General features: G+C 43.7%; 3 protein-coding genes across 3 annotated transcripts; 1 reads left to right on the top strand and 2 right to left on the bottom strand.

Moving 5' to 3' along the window:
- Window positions 1-1,252: 1,252 nt before the first annotated feature.
- LOC4331018 (classical arabinogalactan protein 9) lies at window positions 1,253-2,767 on the bottom strand. The gene has a single exon (XM_015770996.2). It carries the CDS (start codon window positions 2,621-2,623, stop codon window positions 1,967-1,969), a length of 657 nt encoding a protein of 218 aa, XP_015626482.1. The 5' UTR covers window positions 2,624-2,767; the 3' UTR covers window positions 1,253-1,966.
- Window positions 2,768-9,691: 6,924 nt separating this feature from the next.
- On the bottom strand, window positions 9,692-14,056 carry LOC4331017 (aspartate aminotransferase, chloroplastic). The gene is made up of 11 exons (NM_001416994.1): window positions 13,747-14,056; window positions 13,584-13,643; window positions 12,743-12,937; window positions 12,628-12,666; window positions 12,423-12,512; window positions 12,185-12,293; window positions 11,971-12,080; window positions 11,596-11,739; window positions 11,348-11,514; window positions 10,208-10,472; window positions 9,692-10,066 (listed from the first exon to the last, which is right to left on the bottom strand). Exons 1-11 carry the CDS (start codon window positions 13,810-13,812, stop codon window positions 9,935-9,937), a joined length of 1,377 nt encoding a protein of 458 aa, NP_001403923.1. The 5' UTR covers window positions 13,813-14,056; the 3' UTR covers window positions 9,692-9,934.
- Window positions 14,057-15,541: 1,485 nt separating this feature from the next.
- Window positions 15,542-19,892, top strand: LOC4331016 (DNA replication licensing factor MCM5-like). The gene is made up of 19 exons (NM_001417000.1): window positions 15,542-15,834; window positions 15,926-16,040; window positions 16,127-16,270; window positions 16,345-16,524; window positions 16,615-16,713; window positions 16,825-16,952; window positions 17,047-17,152; window positions 17,238-17,372; window positions 17,477-17,554; window positions 17,625-17,729; window positions 17,814-17,905; window positions 18,022-18,154; window positions 18,273-18,368; window positions 18,437-18,531; window positions 18,623-18,713; window positions 18,790-18,899; window positions 19,063-19,192; window positions 19,273-19,374; window positions 19,456-19,892. The coding sequence occupies exons 1-19, from the start codon at window positions 15,668-15,670 to the stop codon at window positions 19,537-19,539; spliced, it is 2,190 nt and encodes a 729-aa protein (NP_001403929.1). The 5' UTR covers window positions 15,542-15,667; the 3' UTR covers window positions 19,540-19,892.
- The last annotated feature ends 1 nt before the right edge of the window (window position 19,893 follows it).

The following is a 19,893-nucleotide window of genomic DNA, read 5'->3' as shown; positions in this document are numbered from 1 at the left end:
TGGCTGGTACACGTCCAAGGCTTGAAGCCACCGTATTTTACCGTGTGCAGAAGAACTCCGTCAAAGTAGACCCAACTTTAGGTAAAGGGCCGGTTTAGATTGGTTTCATTTTAAATCATATCATTGTTTGATAAAATTTAAATATATAGATACATTTAGTTTGTTACTTAAATACTAGTATTGGTAACATATAAAATTTTTTGGCACAACATAATTCCATCCTACTAAATTTGGTAATTCTGCCAACTTAATTAAAATTTGACATTCACAAATTTTTGGTAAGGTTGTTTTTGGCAGTAATAGGAACGGAGTCAAATTTAACTCATCAGCTCTCACATGCTCATCGGCTCATCGCTTGTGTGGCTCCGAAACTCAAGAGGCTGTGGCTGCATCGCGTGCGAGGGCGAGTGCCACGTCGAAACGACGTAGGCTATGCAGCTTCCTGGCCATGCCTCGGGCGAGTCTGCCACCACACGCTGCCAGGAGAGAGATTGACCTCAGCTATCTCAACTACCAGCGGCTTCCGGTGGGTCGCCGACCTGACCCTATCAAGTTGAGCGATCAATTTCGTATTGAACTCTCAGAAATTATCAGCACCAACTTTCCGTTTATGATTAGCAGCCAAAATTTAAATTTTAGGTTAAAAGTTGATTTTAAGTTTATGGTTAAAGTTGATTTTAAGGTTTTTTTTATCTAAATTTATTTTCTATTTTTAGATCGCTAAAACTAAGACGACGTATATAAATTTTTAATTACAAATTATTTAGAAGTTTTAATTACAAATTATTTATCGTTTGCAAATACGCAATGAGAACCTATATCGCCCCAACCCATCTGAAACGTACCCAAAACATCAGGTGGGGATAATCACCTCTACTACTGGGATCGATCATACTGAGCAAATTGTTCAGCAAGAGGACTTGGATTAAAGCAAGATGCACCTCAATTTGCAAGTTGAAATATTAGATTAGACGCCAGCAATCCGCCTACCCGGTTGCGTACACAAACTAATTTAAGCAATTTGGCGATTACCACATCAACAAGCAAAGTTTATCATCCGAATAAGAACAAATACACAGCGGAACTTAAGCGGAAACTGCGGGTATAACAAGTGGCAGTTCTTAATTAAATCTTGGTATGCATATGATGATTGTGAAGCAACCTCGTTGAGAATCCAAGGGTAGTCTACTTATTACTTGCACAAAGTAAGAACACAAATCCACAGCTAATCAGCATGAGAAAAAAAAGAAGATAACCAAACATCCACTGATGTGTTGAATGAAATTCACCACTGCGAGGATCTGATACATAGTTGATTTGATTACCCGATAAGATCTATATATATCTTACAGACGAACAGAAAGATAACACCTAACATAACTTAATTACTGATAATAAGAACTATATATGTCTTGCCTTTGACACTGGACATAATACCTAACACGAATTTAGTGCTACTATTCTTCACCTGACATTGAACTCACGCTCACCAAACCACAAATCACAATCACTACCGACGAATTATTCATCTAACCAAACCTCTACTATTATTACCACTACTGCTGTACTAACAGATCAGCAACACCAAGCCAGCCTAAATTTCCACCAAACTAACCCCAATTTTTCCCAACCAAGACACCACCTAAAAACCAAACTCAAAAGACAAAGAACTAATCAACCTAGTGTTGTTCTTCGTAGAAGCAAACCCCCAACATAATTCCACCACGAAACTTTTGAAAACCTAACCACTACCAAATCCAACCACCGGCAGATGCGTTCCCCCAAACTCGTCCTCTGAAAAAATACCGGGAGAGTTTGATCGGAACGCAGCCGGGATCTGATCCGGACAAGCTTTCGATCGGATCGAAACCACCAAGCAATCCATCCATCAGAGAAGAGGAGGAGAAACGAGGAGAGGAGCGTGCACGGCTCACGGCTCCGGGGAAGACGGCGGTGAGAGAGGCCGTCAAGGGAGCTCGCCGATGCGGAGGAGGCAGCGGAGGCCGCGGGTCGCCTCGGCCTCGGCGCGACGGATGAAGGCCGGGAAGGGGAGGGAGCTCGGCTCAGGCGAAGCCGAGGAGAAGGCCGGGCCGGCGTAGACTGGCGCGTCGGCGACGGACTTGATCTTCGTCGGCACAGCGGCCGTGTGCTGCTGCTGCTTCGATCTGGCGGGGCGAGGCGCCTTCTGGTCAGTCGGCGCGGCTTGCGCCACAGCCGGAACACGGGGCGCCCGCTGGTCAACCGCCGCGGCCTGCGCCGCAACCGGAGCAGGCGACGGCGAGGAAACCGGCGGCTCCTCGCCGCGCTTGAGGATCCGGATCTCCCCCATCACGAGCCTCTGCTTCGGCAACTCCTTCGTCGGCGACCCTTGCTTCCTCGCCACCGGCGAGCGACGCCCCTGAGGCACCGCCGCCGCCGCCGCAGCCTTGGGAGGAGGCGACGCCACCCTCGCCGCCGACTTAACCACCGGCGGCGAGCTCACCGCCGCCACCTTGGGGGGCGGCGACGCCGCCTTGCTGTGCCGCCTCCGCCTCGGCTTCGACGCCGGGGACACGGCGAAGGCCCCCAGATGCATCCGGTTGTCGAGGGCGTCGTGGGATCCGAGCACCGCCGCCGTCGCCATGGCCGAACGCCACGAGGTTTGACTCGAGAATTTTGGGAAGTGGAAGCGAAGAGAGAAATCGAGAGAGAGAAAATAAAAACCTAACCCTAACGAGAGGGGAAGAGAAGAGATTGGGATTGGAAGGGTGGGGGGAGAGAACACAATGGGGGAGAAACGCTTGGCTAAGAGGCGTCTTTTATAATCGGAGATGGATGAGTACGAGTGCCACACGACGTGGTTCAGTTTCCTTTTTATTAAAATAAAATAAAATAATTTGTTTTATTTTTATGAAAGAAAGGAAAAACACTGGGCTTGTCGGGTGTTGGGGGAGGAGATCTTTTTGTTGTGCGTGGCCGCACGAGCGCCGTCGGATGCAGGAATTGCTTTACACGGACGGATGGATGTTGTTGTGGGGTCTACTCGGAGGGGAGGTGGGCCCCGCGCTGCACCGCTGAGTGGCCCGGTTTGGGTGATGACCGACATGGGCGGCTCAATTATTGTCAATATTAGGCTCCTGCCCTCCTTTTTTGGTATAATTTCACGCCCTTGCCATCGCAGAGTATACCTTCTTTTTCTTTTGAGTTATTTGGAAAAATAGGGGCATAAATTATTTTGAAGGAGCAAATAAAATAATTATATAAAATTCGAGAGAAAAAAAAGAAAAAAATAGGTGCCGTGGGAGCCGCGTAAGTGGGGTGGGTGGTGGGCCTAAACGACAGCTGTGTGTTGCCGTTCCGGCGGCCTGCAACACAAGGCGGTTTCCCCAGCGTGGGCCCCACCCCCCGGGCGCGTCCTTATCATTAATCACTCCACCCACCAAATTAATTCCGCCCTTACCCCTAAAGCACTCGCATAATCCGGGGTCGATGCCAAAAAAAATAATTTCCAATATTCGTGATCTCTCTTCTCGGATGCTGCACAACAACCCGTCGGTATACGCGGGCCGTAGGGCCCACCTGTCAGTACCCTCCCCCGAGGCGACAGAAGGTGGAGAGGCTTTTTTTTTTCCTCTCTCACCTTTGGCCCCCAACCTTTGCAGCGTGGTGGGACCCGGCGTTAACTCCATGGCCCACATGTCATTGGGGTGTATGGTGGTGGTGATGGGTGCGAAAGGAGAGGACAGGAGGGAGGGGAGAGGTATCGTTTCATCATCAGCTTTTGGTGAGAAAAAAAATAAAGAAAAGGCAGCGACACGTAAGGGTGTGATAATTGAAAGGGCGATGCCGACTTGAGAGCGGCCCTGCCTCCTCTCCTCACGTGCACCGCATGATGTACGTACGCGATTCTACGAACCCAGTGGTTGTACTGCTTTGCTACGCTGACCCACCAAACGTGTTTGAGATGGAGGACGACTTTTTTTTGAAGTTTTTTGGCAGCCAATTTTCTCTGGAAGCTTCACCTTCTCTGTATTGCTATCCTTATTTACATATACATGACTAGATGGGCCCTCTAGCAGATGGGCCAGCACATAAAACACACACATACTGTTGTATTTACAGCCCAACACTCCCTCTCAAGATGGGTGATAGATATCTATCATACCCATCTTGTCACATGAACTATTACACTTTTTAACACCTAAACCCTTTGTGAAACAATCAGCAACTTGTCCACCAGACATTACAAATTCTAATTCCAAAACTCCCTCATCCAGTTTTTCCTTGATAAAGAAACGATCCAACTCCACATGCTTTGTTCGATCATGTTGAACTGGGTTGTTAGCAATGCTGATTGCTGACTTGTTGTCACACCACAATTTCATTGGAGTATCCACCGGCAACATCAACTCAGAAAGAAGATTCCTTAGCCATAACAACTCACTTAAACTCACTGACATTGCCCGATATTCTGCCTCAGCGGTTGAGCGAGACACCACCGGTTGCTTCTTGCTCCTCCAAGATACTAGATTACCACCAACAAACACACAATAGCCTGAAGTTGATCTTCTATCATCAGGACAACTTGCCCAATCTGCATCACAATAGCCTTCAACCTCCAAGTGTCCATTTTTCTTAAACCATAGGCCTTTACCTGGGCTTCCTTTCAAATATCTCAAGATCCTATAGACAGCATCCATATGCCCACTCCTTGGATCATGCATATATCGACTCACCATACTGACAGCATAAGTTATGTCAGGTCGTGTATGACATAAATATATCAGTCTCCCAACCAGCCTTTGGTATCTTTCCTTATTCACTGGATTTCCAGACTCTGCACATAACTTATGATTTTGATCAACTGGTGTAGAGGCTGGGCGACATCCAAGCATACCTGTGTCACTGAGCAAGTCCAATGCATATTTCCGCTGTGAAAGAACTATCCCTCTAGGAGATCTTGCAATTTCAATACCCAGAAAATATTTCAACTGGCCTAGGTCCTTAACTTCAAATTCTTTGCTTAGATTTTGTTTCAGCCTAGTTATCTCCGAGCAATCATTTCCAGTGATAATCATATCATCAACATAAACAGCAAGAATGGTTATATGATCTCCACTATGATGATAGAAAACTGTGTGATCTCCATTACATTGTTTATAGCCCATAGCACACATTGCACGCCTAAATCGATCAAACCATGCTCTTGGCGACTGTTTGAGACCATATAAGGATTTCTTCAATCTCAATACTTTACCTTTAGTTTGCAAAGTAGCAAATCCAGGTGGAATTTCCATATATACCTCCTCTTGAAGATCGCCATGTAGAAAAGCATTCTTGACATCCAATTGATGTAATGGCCAATCAAAGTTAACTGCACAAGATATTATAGTTCTTACCGTACTCATTTTTGCAACCGGTGCAAACGTTTCATCATAATCAATTCCATATGTCTGGCTATATCCCTTAGCCACAAGTCTTGCTTTGTACCTCTCCACTTTTCCATCCGGATTTTGTTTCACTGCATATACCCACTTACAGTTTACCACTTTCTTTCCATTGGGATAGGATACAAGATCCCATGTTTTGTTCTTCTCAAGAGCTTCTAGTTCATCTAGCATTGCTTGATGCCACCTTGGGTCTTGCTTTGCCTCTTTCCAATCCTTAGGAATTATAGCTGAATTTAGAGATGCCACAAAGGCCTTGTATGTCGATGACAAGGAAGTGTAAGATACATAATTGGCTATATCATTCTCATCACCACTTTCATCTCCAATTTCAAAACCATATCTTTGTGGAGGTTTGCCTGCATTGCTTCTCATCCCCTTTCTTATGGCAATTGGCAAGTTTGATTCTTCTTCTCTAATTTCTATTTGTTCTCCCCCTGACTCCGAAGACACTTGCACATGAGTAAGATCATCTGATACTTGATCATCAACTTCAACTTGTTGAGTTGTTGGAAGTCTCATTCTCCTTGTGTAAACTTGAAGATTTTCCTCTTCATGTGGCTTTCTCCATTCTTGTTCTTGTACAGGATCACCTATAGCACATGGAATTTCACCAACCATAATCTTTCCCTTTGATTGTTCATTCTCCTTGAGACCCAAGATTTCACCTTCCTTTTGTTGATCATGGTCACCTCTAGTTAAATCATCAAGATCAACAAATAAAGAGCTTATATCTGTTTTCTCACCATAGAATGGAACAGATTCCCTAAACGTAACATCCATACTTACAAATGTCCGCCGTTCTGATGGACTCCAACACTTATACCCCTTCTGGTTGGATGAATAGCCTATAAAGATGCATTTAACAGCTCGAGGATCAAGTTTTCCAATAGATGGTCTATGATCTCTAACAAAACAAGTGCAGCCAAACACCCTCGGTGGAACCACAAATTCATTCTTCCCAAATATCATCTCATATGGTGTCTTCATTCCAAGTATTCTTGATGGTGTGCGGTTGATGAGATAAGCTGCCGTCATTACTGCCTCACTCCATAGAAATTTAGGTACATTCATAGTATACATTAGTGACCGAGCTATCTCCAAAAGATGGCGATTTTTTCTTTCAGCCACTCCATTCTGTGGAGGAGTATCAGGACAAGAAGTCTGATGTAATATTCCTTCTAAAGAAAGAAAGTGACCGAATTCACTATTCATATACTCCCCTCCATTATCAGTTCTAATAAACTGAACCCGAGCATTAAAATGATTTTTAATATATGCATAAAAGTTTTGGAAGCATTTAAGCACTTCATCCTTATGTCTCATGAGATATAACCATGTCATGCGGGAATAGCAATCAATAAAGGTGACAAAATATTTCATTCCACTCATAGAAACCACAGGCGACGTCCACACATCTGAGTGGATTAGCATAAAGGGCAAAATACTGCGAAGTCCTCTACTCACATATGATGTTCTAGTATGCTTCCCATACTCACATGCATCACATATCAGCATATGTTTATCCACTTTACTAAACTCTACCGGGAACATTTTACTCATAATTTCAAAAGATATATGTCCTAGTCGACAATGCAAAAGTAATACCTCAGTCACTTCTTTACTTGTTGAAGCCATTAGTGCACACACATCCTCATTTGTCCCTCTTCTGTCCAAGTACCAAAGTCCATCACGCCTGATACTAATCCCAAGTTTCTTCCCTGTTCTTCTCTCCTGAATTAAACAATTCTCACGATCAAGGGAAACCCGACAATCCATATTATCAACAAGAGAACTTATTGAAATTAAATTCACTGGAAAAGAAGGGACATATAACACTGATGACAAAGTAATGGATGGAGTACATTGCACTATGCCCTCCCCCTTAACCTGACATGATGTGCCATCAGCAGTTTGAATGGTCTCTTTGTGTGCAAATGAATATGGTTTATATGATGTAAATTCTCCACTCATGCCAGTGACATGCCTGGATGCACCTGAGTCTAATATCCAACTTGAATGAGAAGTGTTCATAGACATAAATGCTTGATTAAAACTACCTGAAGTAGAATGAGCAAAGTTGGCAACATTGTCAGGTGTAGTCCCGGAAGAACCCTCTTCTAGAGTAACTGCATTAGCCTTGTAATCACCTCTATATCCATAACCTCTTCCTCTATTGCTCCTACCAGCATAGCCTCTTCCACCTCTTGTTCCACCTCTATCAACACCTCTTCCTCTCCCATAAGTAGGCTTGCGTGGAGCATGACAATCACGCATAAGGTGTCCCATTTCACCACAATTGAAGCACTCTCTAGTCTCTTTACCTTGTACAATTGCATAGGTGGGACTTGGTGAACATGGTGCGGCACTAGGCAATACTTTCTTCTTAAGCTCCTCCTGTGCCATAGCTGCAATGGCCTCATCTAAGGTAGGAAGAGTGGTTTGGTGAAACATTGCATCTCTTCTTCCTTCGAACTCTGGATTTAGACCCTTCAAGAACTCAATAACCCTTCTACGCTCAACCCATTTCTTCATTTTTGCTATGCAATCAGAGTGCTCTAATCCAAGAGGATCATAATGATCTAAATCGGACCACAAACTCTTCAACTCTACGACATATTCTGCCACAGAGCGCTCCCCCTGTCTCAAAGCACTTATCTTCTCTTGTGCCTCCACCATTAGCATCACATTACCTTCTCCTGAGTATAGTTTAGTAAGAGTTTTCCACATCTCCCTCGCACTAGAGATAGTCTCAACAGTTGTAGCAATAGCTGGGATTAATGAAGTCAACAACCATGCCACCACTAAAGAGTTGGTAGTGCTCCAAGTCTTCCATTCTACACTTGATGTGTTCTCAGGCTCCTTCACTTCTCCTGTGACATATCCTTCTAACCCCTTTGTTTTTAGTATTAGTAATGCCCTCCTTGACCAACTCAAATAATTTTTGACACCCTCCAACTTGATTTCGTTTTGCATTAACTCAATCTTCAGTATTGATTCAGTATGAGGGATAATTGCATTGCTTGTAGTTGAGGCCTCACTAAATTTTTTCGCTAGCATGTCCACCAATTTACCCATCACTTGTTCTATTCCTTGATTTTCTGCCATAATGCAAATTCTGAAACTGCAAACCAGTAGAAACCCAACTAGCAGATCTGAGCCCCCTGTTCTACCTTTCCCTTCCTATAGATTGCTCAAATAGTCAATATCACAAAAGCAGTAGCTGTGCTTTTACCTCGGTTTCCTTGCCAATCACACACCCACAAGAGATGCAAAGTCTTCACTGTGCTGTGACCCCGCCACTACAGAGCAAGAGCCACTTCTTCCTGAGGAGCACCAACACCAGCTGTTTACCAGCACTTTCTTTCTTGCCTCAGCCCAAAGCAGCTATGCACCTGCGAGCTCAGCCCCAAGCAGCAGCAGCAGCTCCGCACCTGCAGCTGCTCGGCTTCTTCCTCCTCGACGCGCCGCGCTGGCCCCGCTCTTCCGCGCCGCTGCTGATGCGCACTCTCTACCCTGCTCAAGCCTCCACGCCTCCGGCCAGCTAGGGTTCAACCGTCGCCTGCCGCCGGCCGGTCGGCTCTGATACCATGAAGTTTTTTGGCAGCCAATTTTCTCTGGAAGCTTCACCTTCTCTGTATTGCTATCCTTATTTACATATACATGACTAGATGGGCCCTCTAGCAGATGGGCCAGCACATAAAACACACACATACTGTTGTATTTACAGCCCAACATTTTTTCCCTGTTTCCTCGATTTTTCCCTTCAGTTTATTTTTTGTCAAGTGAAATCCTCGCATGTCACATGGAAGAGAAGAATGGAACGGGTCAAAGTCGTGTTGACTAGGACAGCACGTCGCGGCTGGGCCAGCTTTGGGCTTCCCATGCGCTTGTGTACTGCTTGAGTGCTTGGTAGGCTGGTCAGTGATATTGGGTTTACTTACTTTGCTTAAAATTAATTTCGAGAAGCAGCTAGCTTATGAGAATATTATGAGTTTTTCGGCTTCTGACTTCTTAATTCATTTACAGCAATTTAGATTCTATAACTATAACTTCTTAAAATCTGAAGTTATAATCTGAATGGAAAACTAAACTATATAGGAGAGCTTTTAATTCTGGAAAAACTGTTTAGGGAGCTTTTAATTCTGTAAGAAACTGCAGCTGACAAAGCTCCCTAACCAGACCCATTATATGGCACGGCTTGGGCCAGTTTTGTTTGTCAGCAATGAGCATAAAAGAATGAACCATGCAGACCAGGTAAAATTGGAATTAGTTTGGCTTATTGCTAGTCTCATTATTATTCAATTCGATATTTCAAGCTTCTAACATAGTGCCAGTGTACATTCGACAAAGCATATGCAAAGTTTGTTGCACAGACAAAATTCATTATTATCTCCAAATTACGTAGCGCCGGATATACAATCCTGGCTAAGAACTCAAGCTGGAAGGAACCAAAAATCCCAGCATATTGAAGGATTAACCACAATAGCAGTGACCTGAATCCTCGTCTAGCTAACGTTATGGAAGGAGTCGATGATGGCGTCAGCTAGGTACTCGCATTTAGCCAGGGACAATCCAGCCAACGAAATTCTCCCATCCTTTGTCATGTATATGTGCCATTTGTCGGTCATATTATCACTCTGCAAATACAAACGAATCAAATTAAGAATACTTAGTGTATTGTGTGAATTGCAGTGTTTGCAGTCACATTATATATGGAGAAATCACCAGTCGATAGAAGAATGGAAGTGTTATCTGTGAAAATTTAAAGCATATGTCACCTGAGTTTTGTTCAAGCCCGTGTAGGAGAACATGCCTATCTGCCTCAGAATGAAAGACCAGTCCTTGCCACTGTCGTCCTTTGCAGACAAACTATCATAAAGCTTCTGTCTTACATTCTTGATACGCCCTGCCATTTCTTCCATCTCCTGTTTCCATTCACCAAACATGGTTGGATCCCCAACAACGTTGGCAACTATCCTAGCACCATGAATAGGGGGATTCGAATACATGGGCCGTGCCAATCGTTTCAGCTGGCTCTTCACCCTGCAAGGAAAGGAATTTCAGTTAAAAATAAGCTTTGCAGTGTCACAGTAAGAGTACTATTTTGTATTGATTCATACAAAGCAACTGTTGCAAACATTAGGATGGCATTTTTGCACATGGCATGTACTTTGCATGGAAGCTGTGTATGCCTGTATGGTATGCACGATAAGCAAGAGAGGATCAAGGAGGGAAGTTACCAACCAGGAAAATCAACTATGATGAGTTGGTTTGGTGTCTTTGTCCAAACTGGAGTTATATAGTTTAATTTTCTTACCGAGTTTGTAAAATCACACGGGCTAGATGAACTAGCGCTAGTCAAATCTGAGCTCACGTTACAAATCTTAAGTTGTCCTTGTGTGGTCCTAGGACTCTCGTGTGTGTGCAGGCTTATATAAAAAGCAAAGTAAATGCCATGTACCAGTATTCATGAGATTTTCCACACTGGATATGTTGTATACCACTGAAGTGGATCAAGAACTGTGGTTCTTATGCCACATGTTGATTTAAGAGAAAATTTGAAGTATACATCTTGTCTGTGGAGTTTTGTTTATGGTTAACATCAAATTCAGTGCTTTGCTTGTTTGGGTTGAGACCAATTATTGTTGCTGGTGGTTTCTTTTCTGGAGTAAAAACTAGTGTCTATTAATCTGTACATAACACTAATTTCCAAGAATTTACAACATTTTTTGCCTGGATGAAATTTGCTTAGAAGTCTTGTTAACCTACCATGAAAAATCAAGTTGCTTTGCACATCAATAAGAGGTTGGTCCATATTACCCACTAAACAGAATAATCTATTATTAACATTCGCTGCAATAACTGGATAGAAACGAACAATTTGACTACGAAGGCAATCATTCAGATTAAAGTATCACCTGTTTGCGACTTCAGGTGTTGAGCAGACAACATTTATTGCTCCAATTCTTTCTGCATATAAACCAAGGTTTTTGCTATAAGACTGCGCAACAAACACTTCCAGTCCCCGTTGAACAAAAAGCCTGACAGAAGATGCATCTTCATCAAGGCTTCCACTGGCAAAACCCTGCAGAGAAATATTTGCTAGTCAGTAAGATATTTGTTTTCATGCAGAGAAAAACGAAATAATAAAGTGAGAACATTTCACCTGATATGCAACATCAAAGAAAGGCATGTGTTTCTTCTCTTGAATGACATCTGCAATTTTCTCCCATTGTTCCGGAGTTGGGTCTATTCCAGTTGGGTTGTGAGCGCAACCATGCAGCAGAACAAAAGATCCATCTGGGGCAGCCTATTGGACACACAAATCAATATCACAAACCAATACTCAACACATAGAAATTAACAATAGTAAACAGAAAATTGACAATTAACAATAGTAAACAGACAAGTGACAGGTGTAAATTTCTATGATGGATACATGCCAATTTGAACGACAAAGTTATGCTAAACAATGCTCATCAAGTTTAAAATAGAAAACACAGATAGTAGTATTGAATATAAATGAGTTAGAAAACACGACCTGTATGTCAGCTATCATTCCCTCAAAATCCAAGCCAACAGTCTTGGGGTCGTAATAACGGTACTCTGACCAAGGTACCTTTGCATCATTGAAAATGTTCTTGTGATTGCCTGTAAGAATATAGATTGGAGTTCAAAGTTTGCCAATGAGACACTCTGCTATGAAAAATGAAGTTGAATGCTCAAAGATTAAGCACATTAATTCACATACATACCCCAAGTGGGAGATGATATCAGTACTTTTGCTTCAGGGAAATATCTTTGTATAAATGCTGCAGCAAGGCGCAGCGACCCGGTTCCTGAGAGAGACTGAAGAGTAGCAACCTACAGAAGGAATTATCATTAAATAATGTTTACTAAATATAAGGACATGCTTCGCTGTAGCAGCATTCCAGAAAATCTTAGTATTTACAAAATAAGTACAGCAAGAGCTGCATAGGCCACAGCACATACACGTCCTTGCTTGAGTACTGGATTATCAGCTCCAAACAATAGTTCTGCAGTTGCTTTGTTAAATGCAGCTAAGCCTTCAATTGGCAGATACTGCACCAAAAAAAACATAATTTTGTCATCAACCTTCAGAAACAGAAATACAGAAAACTCCAGAAATAATTCCTTATAATCCAGCTACTTGAATTTGAAGGAAAATACACCATACCTCCTTGTTTTCTCCTTTCTCCAACATAAGAGTTTCAGCCTACCACGTGTAAGAATAGTGTGTCACAACAAGAACTGAGTTATATTAAGGAAATGATAGGTATTATTAGACTTACCTTCTTGACCACATTGAGGACATAAGGCTGTAACTCTTCTGTTCTATAGGCACCAACACCAAGGTTGAGCTTCAGATCATTTTGATCTGCCTTAAATGCTTCTGAAACCCCGAGAATTGGGTCTGGAGGGGCCATCGGCACTCCTTCAAAACGAGAGACATCTACTGCAAGGGCCATCATGACACGTCCAAAATTCTGCAACAGAATAGCAATGAAAGGATGTTAATCCAAAGCACAACCATATGCTGAAGCTTGACATGGAATAAATCTCGATACAGTCAATTTTATATTTCTCAAGAGTTGAGAGTTCCTAACAAACATAAAATATCAGAATTCCGTTACAGGATCAAAACACCATGCCTTTCCAATGAAGGCCATCGCCAAATTTTATTAGCAGCTTGATAATTAGTCATGCTTCAGCAGCTGCGTGTTCTCAAGTCTCAACCGATTTCTATATATCATTTCGATTTTATTTTCTACATCAAAGAGCTTTTAGGTGTCAACATATGACAGTATGGATTCAAAACCTTAATTAAGAGCCACCCATCCCTGATTAGAAGAGCTCCAGGAGCATTAAATTAGCAGAGATATCATACCCAAAAAGCAGATAAACTCCTGAATCGTGAATTACTATTATTGTCGTAAAAGAGATCACAGTGCCAACTGACAGGTAGTCATTCATAGTGAAACCAAACAAACCATAATTTCTAATCGAGGGAGGAAGCAATCAGTATCACTATTAAATCACAGATAAGATAGACGATAGAACCCATGTCCATCCAAAACAAACCATCAACTAAACAAGCTAGAGGCAGAAATCATAATCCAAACAGGCGACCACCTTCCTCGTGATCCCCAGGCGGCATCCAGTCCTCGCCTCGCTCCTCCCTCCTCGCAACACCTGCGAGCACCAACGAACCGCGGCATGAGTTAATTAAAAAAAAAATCCAAATCCAAATCAAGGAAACCAAACACAGAAGATGAGTAAGACGAGTGTCCCGTGCCTTGGAGCGCGCGGCCACGGCGGAAGCCGCCGGTGAGGAGGAGACGGCGAAGGGGGCGGAAGCCATCTCCGGTGCAGCCGTGGAGAGGGATCAGGGGGGGGCGTTGCTGGTGCAGTGCGCAGTGGAGTGTGGAGATCGATCGAGGAGATGGAGGGATCAAGCGGAGGAGGAGGAGGAGGAGAGCGGGTGGATGGTGATGGCCTTGGAGTCTCCGTCACAACTGCGGCTGCAGAGGATGGAGTGGAGTTGGGTTGGACGGGTTTCGCGTGACGCCTTGCGGCCGCTCAGATTCCTGGGAAAATTCAGAATCGGTGGGATGTGGGGGCTTGTTGGTTTTTTTACCAGAACAAAAAAAACTTTACACCCATCACGTGGTTTAATAAAAAATCAATTACATGTGTAAATTACAAGATAATTTTTTAAACCTAATAATTGTACCATGATTTAATAATATGGTGCTATAGTAAACATTCACTAATGATGGATTAGTTAGACTTAATAAATTTATCTCGCAGTTTCCATGCGGAATCTATAATTTGGTTTGTTATTAGACAACGTTTTAGTACTTCGAATGTGTGTTCGTATATTCGATGTGACACCCCAAAATAAAAAATTTTGCCATCTAAACCAGCCCTTACGCACGTTATATAAAAATTGGCTAATATCAACCGACTCTTTTTTTTTACAAACCAAGATCTAATGTTTTCACGAAAACCATTTGGTTTTGAGGATGGCAGCCTCCCTCGCAGATGCGACCGGTGGCCTTCTTCCCCTTCTCCCCTCTCCTTCTCTAGATGCAGCGGGGTGGCCGTCGTTGTCGTTGATCTTGGCACCGAAGCCGGTGGCATGCGTCGTCTGAGCAAGCGGTGAGACAGCTTCGAGATTGCCCTCAACATCAGAGTTGCCATCTTGCTTCTCTCCTGTGCTTGGTGGCAGCGACGACTGTGGTGGAGGTGGTGTCGTCGACGGCATATTTAGACTTGGAGGAGCTCGTTGGCCTCCCTGCCTTCTCCCTCTCCATGCAGTTGAGGTGATGTTGGCAACGGCGAATTTGGACTTGCCACTCTTCATTGGAGGAGCCTCCTCGCCGCCTCCATATCCGTGTGGTGGATGTAGTGTTGGGCGACGATGGATTTGAATTTTGCCCCCTCACCGGCCTCTTTGCTTCCTCTCTCTCCGTGCACACTCACTGGGCTCTCCGTCCCCTTGGCAGGCCTCCGCACTAACTCCGGATAGCTTTGGCTCGTCGGCGAAGAGAGGAGATAGAGGTGGAGGAAGTGGGTTAGTGGGTCCCACTATTTTTTATCTTTTTTGTTTGACTGATATATGGCTCCGCATATTATGTTTTATTTTTTTTCAAGTCATATCTTTTTATTTTTTTTTCGGGATCAAATTATCATATAAGCGTCACGTCAATATCACGTGAGACAAAAACCTAGTTAAAGGAGCAACGTAGGCATCACATCAATCAAAACTACGGACAATACCGTCAAGGGATCTTATTTTCGCTGGTTTTATAAGTTATATGATATACTGTGTGTGGTTTTACGGTTCAACGACGGTTTTATAACTCCGCGACAAAAAAATGAGAGACCCCAACTATACTTTTTACTCTAAAAATCGGCAAATCGCCATGCTTTTGGGCCAAAATGGCACATTCTACTCCTTTAGCACCCTGCTATGAGAGCCCAGGCCCACAAAAACCGGCCTGCCTAGCTGCCTCTCCGGTCTCCTACCCTACCCTACCTCCCCAGTTTCCCGCCAAATCTCCCCCAGTTTCCCGCCAAATCTCCTCCTCTATTACCCTCTTCCCGCCACTTCTCCGGCGTCTTCCCCCCTTTCCCCGCCGCCCGCGCACCCACGCGTCTCTCTCCCTCTCTCTCCGCCGCCGCCGCCGCCGCAGCCAGCCAGCCATCCAGCCATGTCGGGTTGGGACGAGGGCGCCGTCTTCTACAGCGACCAGGCGCAGTTCCCGCGCGGCGGCCCCGGCGGCGACCCCTCCGCCGACCTCACCCGCCACTCCGCCCTCCGCAAGTTCAAGGAGTTCCTCCGCGGCTTCACCGGCCCAACCGGCGACTTCCCCTACCGGTGCGCCCCCCCTCCCTCCCAGATCTGGTGCCTCGTCGGATGGTCGAATTCGCTCTGACCAATCCAGTGTGTTTTTGTTTGATGGTTGCAGCGAGAGCCTGGTGCACAACCGCGACCATGTCACCGTCGCCATCGAGGACCTCGACGCCTTCGACGCCGAGCTGTCCGACAAGATCCGGAAGTCTCCCGCTGATTACCTACCGCTGGTGTGTGCTGGTTCTTTCTGAATTTTTGTTGGCTCTGGGTTCTGTTGATGTCAATTTTTTGTGTTAAGATTTAGGGTTTTGTGTAGTTTGAGACGGCTGCGTCCGAGGTCCTCGCGAGCCTTCGGTCCAAGGTCGCTGGAGAGACCGGCGAGATGGAGGAGCCCGCCACCGGCGACGTGCAGATCTTCTTGTCCTCAAAGGAGAACTGCCTGTCCATGAGGTCTATTGGGGTCAGTTCTGAAACGATTTTGTTAGTAGCCTTGTGAAGAATTTCAAATTGACACAACTGTATTCCAAATTCCAGGCGGATTACATGTCCAAGCTGGTGAAGATTGCCGGGATCACAATCGCCGCGTCGAGGGTGAAAGCTAAGGCCACTCATGTCACGCTGCTCTGCAAGAACTGCAGAAGTGTGAAAACGGTGCCGTGTAGGCCTGGCCTTGGTGGGGCTATTGTCCCACGATCGTGCGACCATGTTCCTCAGGTCTAACTCCGGCTAAACATAATTGGGTTATTGTCTTGTTTGTGTTTTAATTCTGATGTATATGAGTGAGTTTTCTTTACCATTTTTCAGCCTGGAGAAGAGCCTTGCCCCTTGGACCCCTGGATTGCAGTTCCAGATAAGAGCAAGTATGTGGATCTCCAGACCCTCAAATTGCAGGAAAATCCTGAGGTTTGTTACTGCATTATATGTCCTCGCTGCGATGCTATGGTTTTCTAGGTTTATTGGTTATATGTCCTTAGGATTTAGCAATCACCAAGCTGTATATTACTTGGTTAACAGGATGTTCCAACTGGTGAGCTCCCGAGGAATATGCTGCTGTCCGTAGACAGGCATCTTGTTCAGACCATTGTTCCTGGAACTAGATTAACTGTAATTGGTATCTACAGTGTCTACCAAGCATCTGCAAAGTATGTTGGATCTAAAACATCTGCTCAGTTTGTTTCCATTTTGTTGAGCTAGACTACTTGCATAGCTGATGACGCTCAAATATTCATTTTGCAGCCAAAAGGGTGCTGTTGGAGTCAAACAGCCTTACATTAGAGTTGTGGGGTTGGAGCAGTCCCGAGATGCCAACTCGAATGGTCCCTCAAATTTTACACTTGATGAGGTAGATTGCTTTGCCAAAATTCCAAGTTTCTTTTTTAAGAGTGTTACAGCATATTTACAATGTTAATTTTCTTGTTGGTTTGTAGGAAATGGAATTCAAAGAATTTGCACAGAGGCCAGATGCATATGTCAAGATTTGCTCAATGATTGGCCCTTCAATTTATGGCCATTCTGATGTCAAGAAAGCTATTGCATGCTTGCTGTTTGGTGGCTCAAAGAAGGTATATTTTTGATCTTATCAGTGGCTAATATGTGAAAATACAAAGTTGTGTTGGATCCAGTGGCTAGTTGGAATGAGCTGTAACTAAACTTTCTTCTATGGCAGAGGCTACCGGATGGTGTCCGTTTGAGAGGGGACATTCATGTCTTGCTGCTGGGTGATCCATCAACAGCAAAATCACAGGCAAGTGTTTTTTCGCTATTAGAAATGAATTATCTCTAGTCCAGTGACATGAAACTGTACATTCCAACAGTTCCTCAAGTTTGTGGAGAAGACAGCGCCGATTGCTGTCTATACATCTGGGAAAGGTTCATCAGCAGCTGGTCTCACAGCGTCAGTAATTCGGGACGGTAGCTCTGTAAGCTTGTCTTCCCTGCAAGGATTATTGTGTTTACTCAAAGTTCTGTTTCCTAGAACTAAAAGACTTATTTTCCCTGTACAGCGAGAGTTTTATTTGGAAGGAGGGGCCATGGTTTTGGCTGATGGTGGAGTTGTTTGTATTGATGAGTTTGACAAAATGAGGCCTGAGGACCGGTAAGCATTGATCTATAGTCTTCTTTCTAGAAACTAAAATAAGCATTGCACATGTAATTTTTCCTTACTCTTCAAAGTTGAAACCATATTGAGTTACCTTTATGCTGTGATTCCAGAGTTGCAATTCACGAAGCAATGGAACAGCAGACCATCTCGATTGCCAAAGCTGGCATTACAACAGTACTCAATTCAAGGACCTCGGTACTAGCAGCTGCCAATCCAATTGCAGGGCGCTACGATGATCTTAAGGTCAGTCAAAGTTTTTATTATTGACTTGTACTATTTTCATATTTTGAAAATGTATTAACAGTTCTAGCCTTATATGCAAGGCAATCAGTTTGACACATTTTCTATTGCTACTCCTCAGACTGCACAAGATAACATTGATCTGCAGACAACCATCCTTTCTAGATTTGATCTAATCTTTATTGTTAAAGATGTCAGAATGTATGATCAAGACAAGGTATGACGCATTATTCTTTGTCCAGCTCATTGATGTGCTTCAGAGACTAAATAAACTTCCAATTGCAGCGAATTGCAAGCCACATCATTAAGGTGCATGCCAGTGGTGCTGCTGCTTCATCCAAGAATACAGATGCTAGTGAAGGAGAGAATTGGCTAAAAAGGTGTGGTTGGCCTTCTATGTTCTGATATACATACTACACAGTTTTGATATGATGTTCTTGGATTGTAAATGCATAATCCTCACATGTGTAGGTACATTGAGTATTGCCGTGTTACTTGTAAACCACGACTCTCAGAAAAGGCAGCAGAGATGCTTCAGAACAAATATGTGGAGATTAGACAGGCACGTGCTAAAGATTTTTCACTTAGTCTAACTGTTATTAAGACTGTTCTACTTATTTATTTTTTTCATTGTGCAGAAAATGAGACAACAAGCTCATGAAACAGGGAGGGCTGCAGCTATACCCATCACTGTGCGGCAGCTTGAAGCCATTATACGTTTGAGTGAATCTCTTGCAAAGATGAGATTGTGAGAATATAGCATTACTATACATTTGACATTTCTTTTTGCGAGTAGCTCAACTAGCAGTATATTTATATCTTACATTTTTCACATATTGGCTTTTATTTCCAGTGGGTCATAACTTACATGTTTTATAATGTTCCTAATTGGCACTTTGAATAATTATCAGGACAAGTGTGGCTACACCAGAGCATGTTGAAGAGGCATTTAGGCTGTTCAATGTCTCCACTGTTGATGCCGCAAGATCTGGAATCAATGAGCATTTGAACCTATCACCAGATATTGCAAATGAGATCAAGGTTAATCTTCCCATCCAAAAGTGAACTGCCAACTTGTCAACTTTGTTTTCTGAATTTTGTTGCCCATTTTGTTCCAACAGCAAGCTGAGGCACAAATAAAGAGAAGGATGGGAATTGGAAGCCACATATCCGAGCGACGCCTGATCGATGAACTAAATAGGATGGGGATGAATGAATCCATTGTGAGGAACCTGTCATACTATTTGCTATTTAATTAATTGATTTAGTATCATTTTTCTTATGCTACCATTCGGCTGCTTCAGGTGCGAAGAGCCCTTCTGATCATGCACCAAAGGGATGAAGTGGAGTACAAGAGAGAGCGCCATGTCATTGTCCGGAAGGCTTGAGGTGAACTGTGGAGTATTTATAAATCGAGGACAACTTCTATTCAGACTGTATAAGGCTATGAGTTCACTGAAACTGTAATCTCTGGGAGAAGACAAGGACATGTTTGAGTTTCGGTTGATCACTGACATGACCATTGTAATCTGCAAGAGTAGAAGAAATGCACTCCGTCCTTGATGAAACTGTAGTTAAACTACAGTATTAAAGATGTAACTGTAGTGAAACCATGTAACCAGGGTTCTGAAATGGCTAATGTATTAAACTACAGTATTAATTCATGGATATAAATGGCTAATATTCTGCAGTGCCCAGACAAGAATTTAAAGGAGCAGAATTCAGCTGAGTAATCAGGGCAT

The sequence above is a fragment of the Oryza sativa genome, chromosome 2 (genome assembly GCF_034140825.1).
Source record: "Oryza sativa Japonica Group chromosome 2, ASM3414082v1".
In the NCBI taxonomy this organism is placed as follows: domain Eukaryota; kingdom Viridiplantae; phylum Streptophyta; class Magnoliopsida; order Poales; family Poaceae; genus Oryza; species Oryza sativa.
This window is presented reverse-complemented; position numbering and strand designations above follow the sequence as displayed.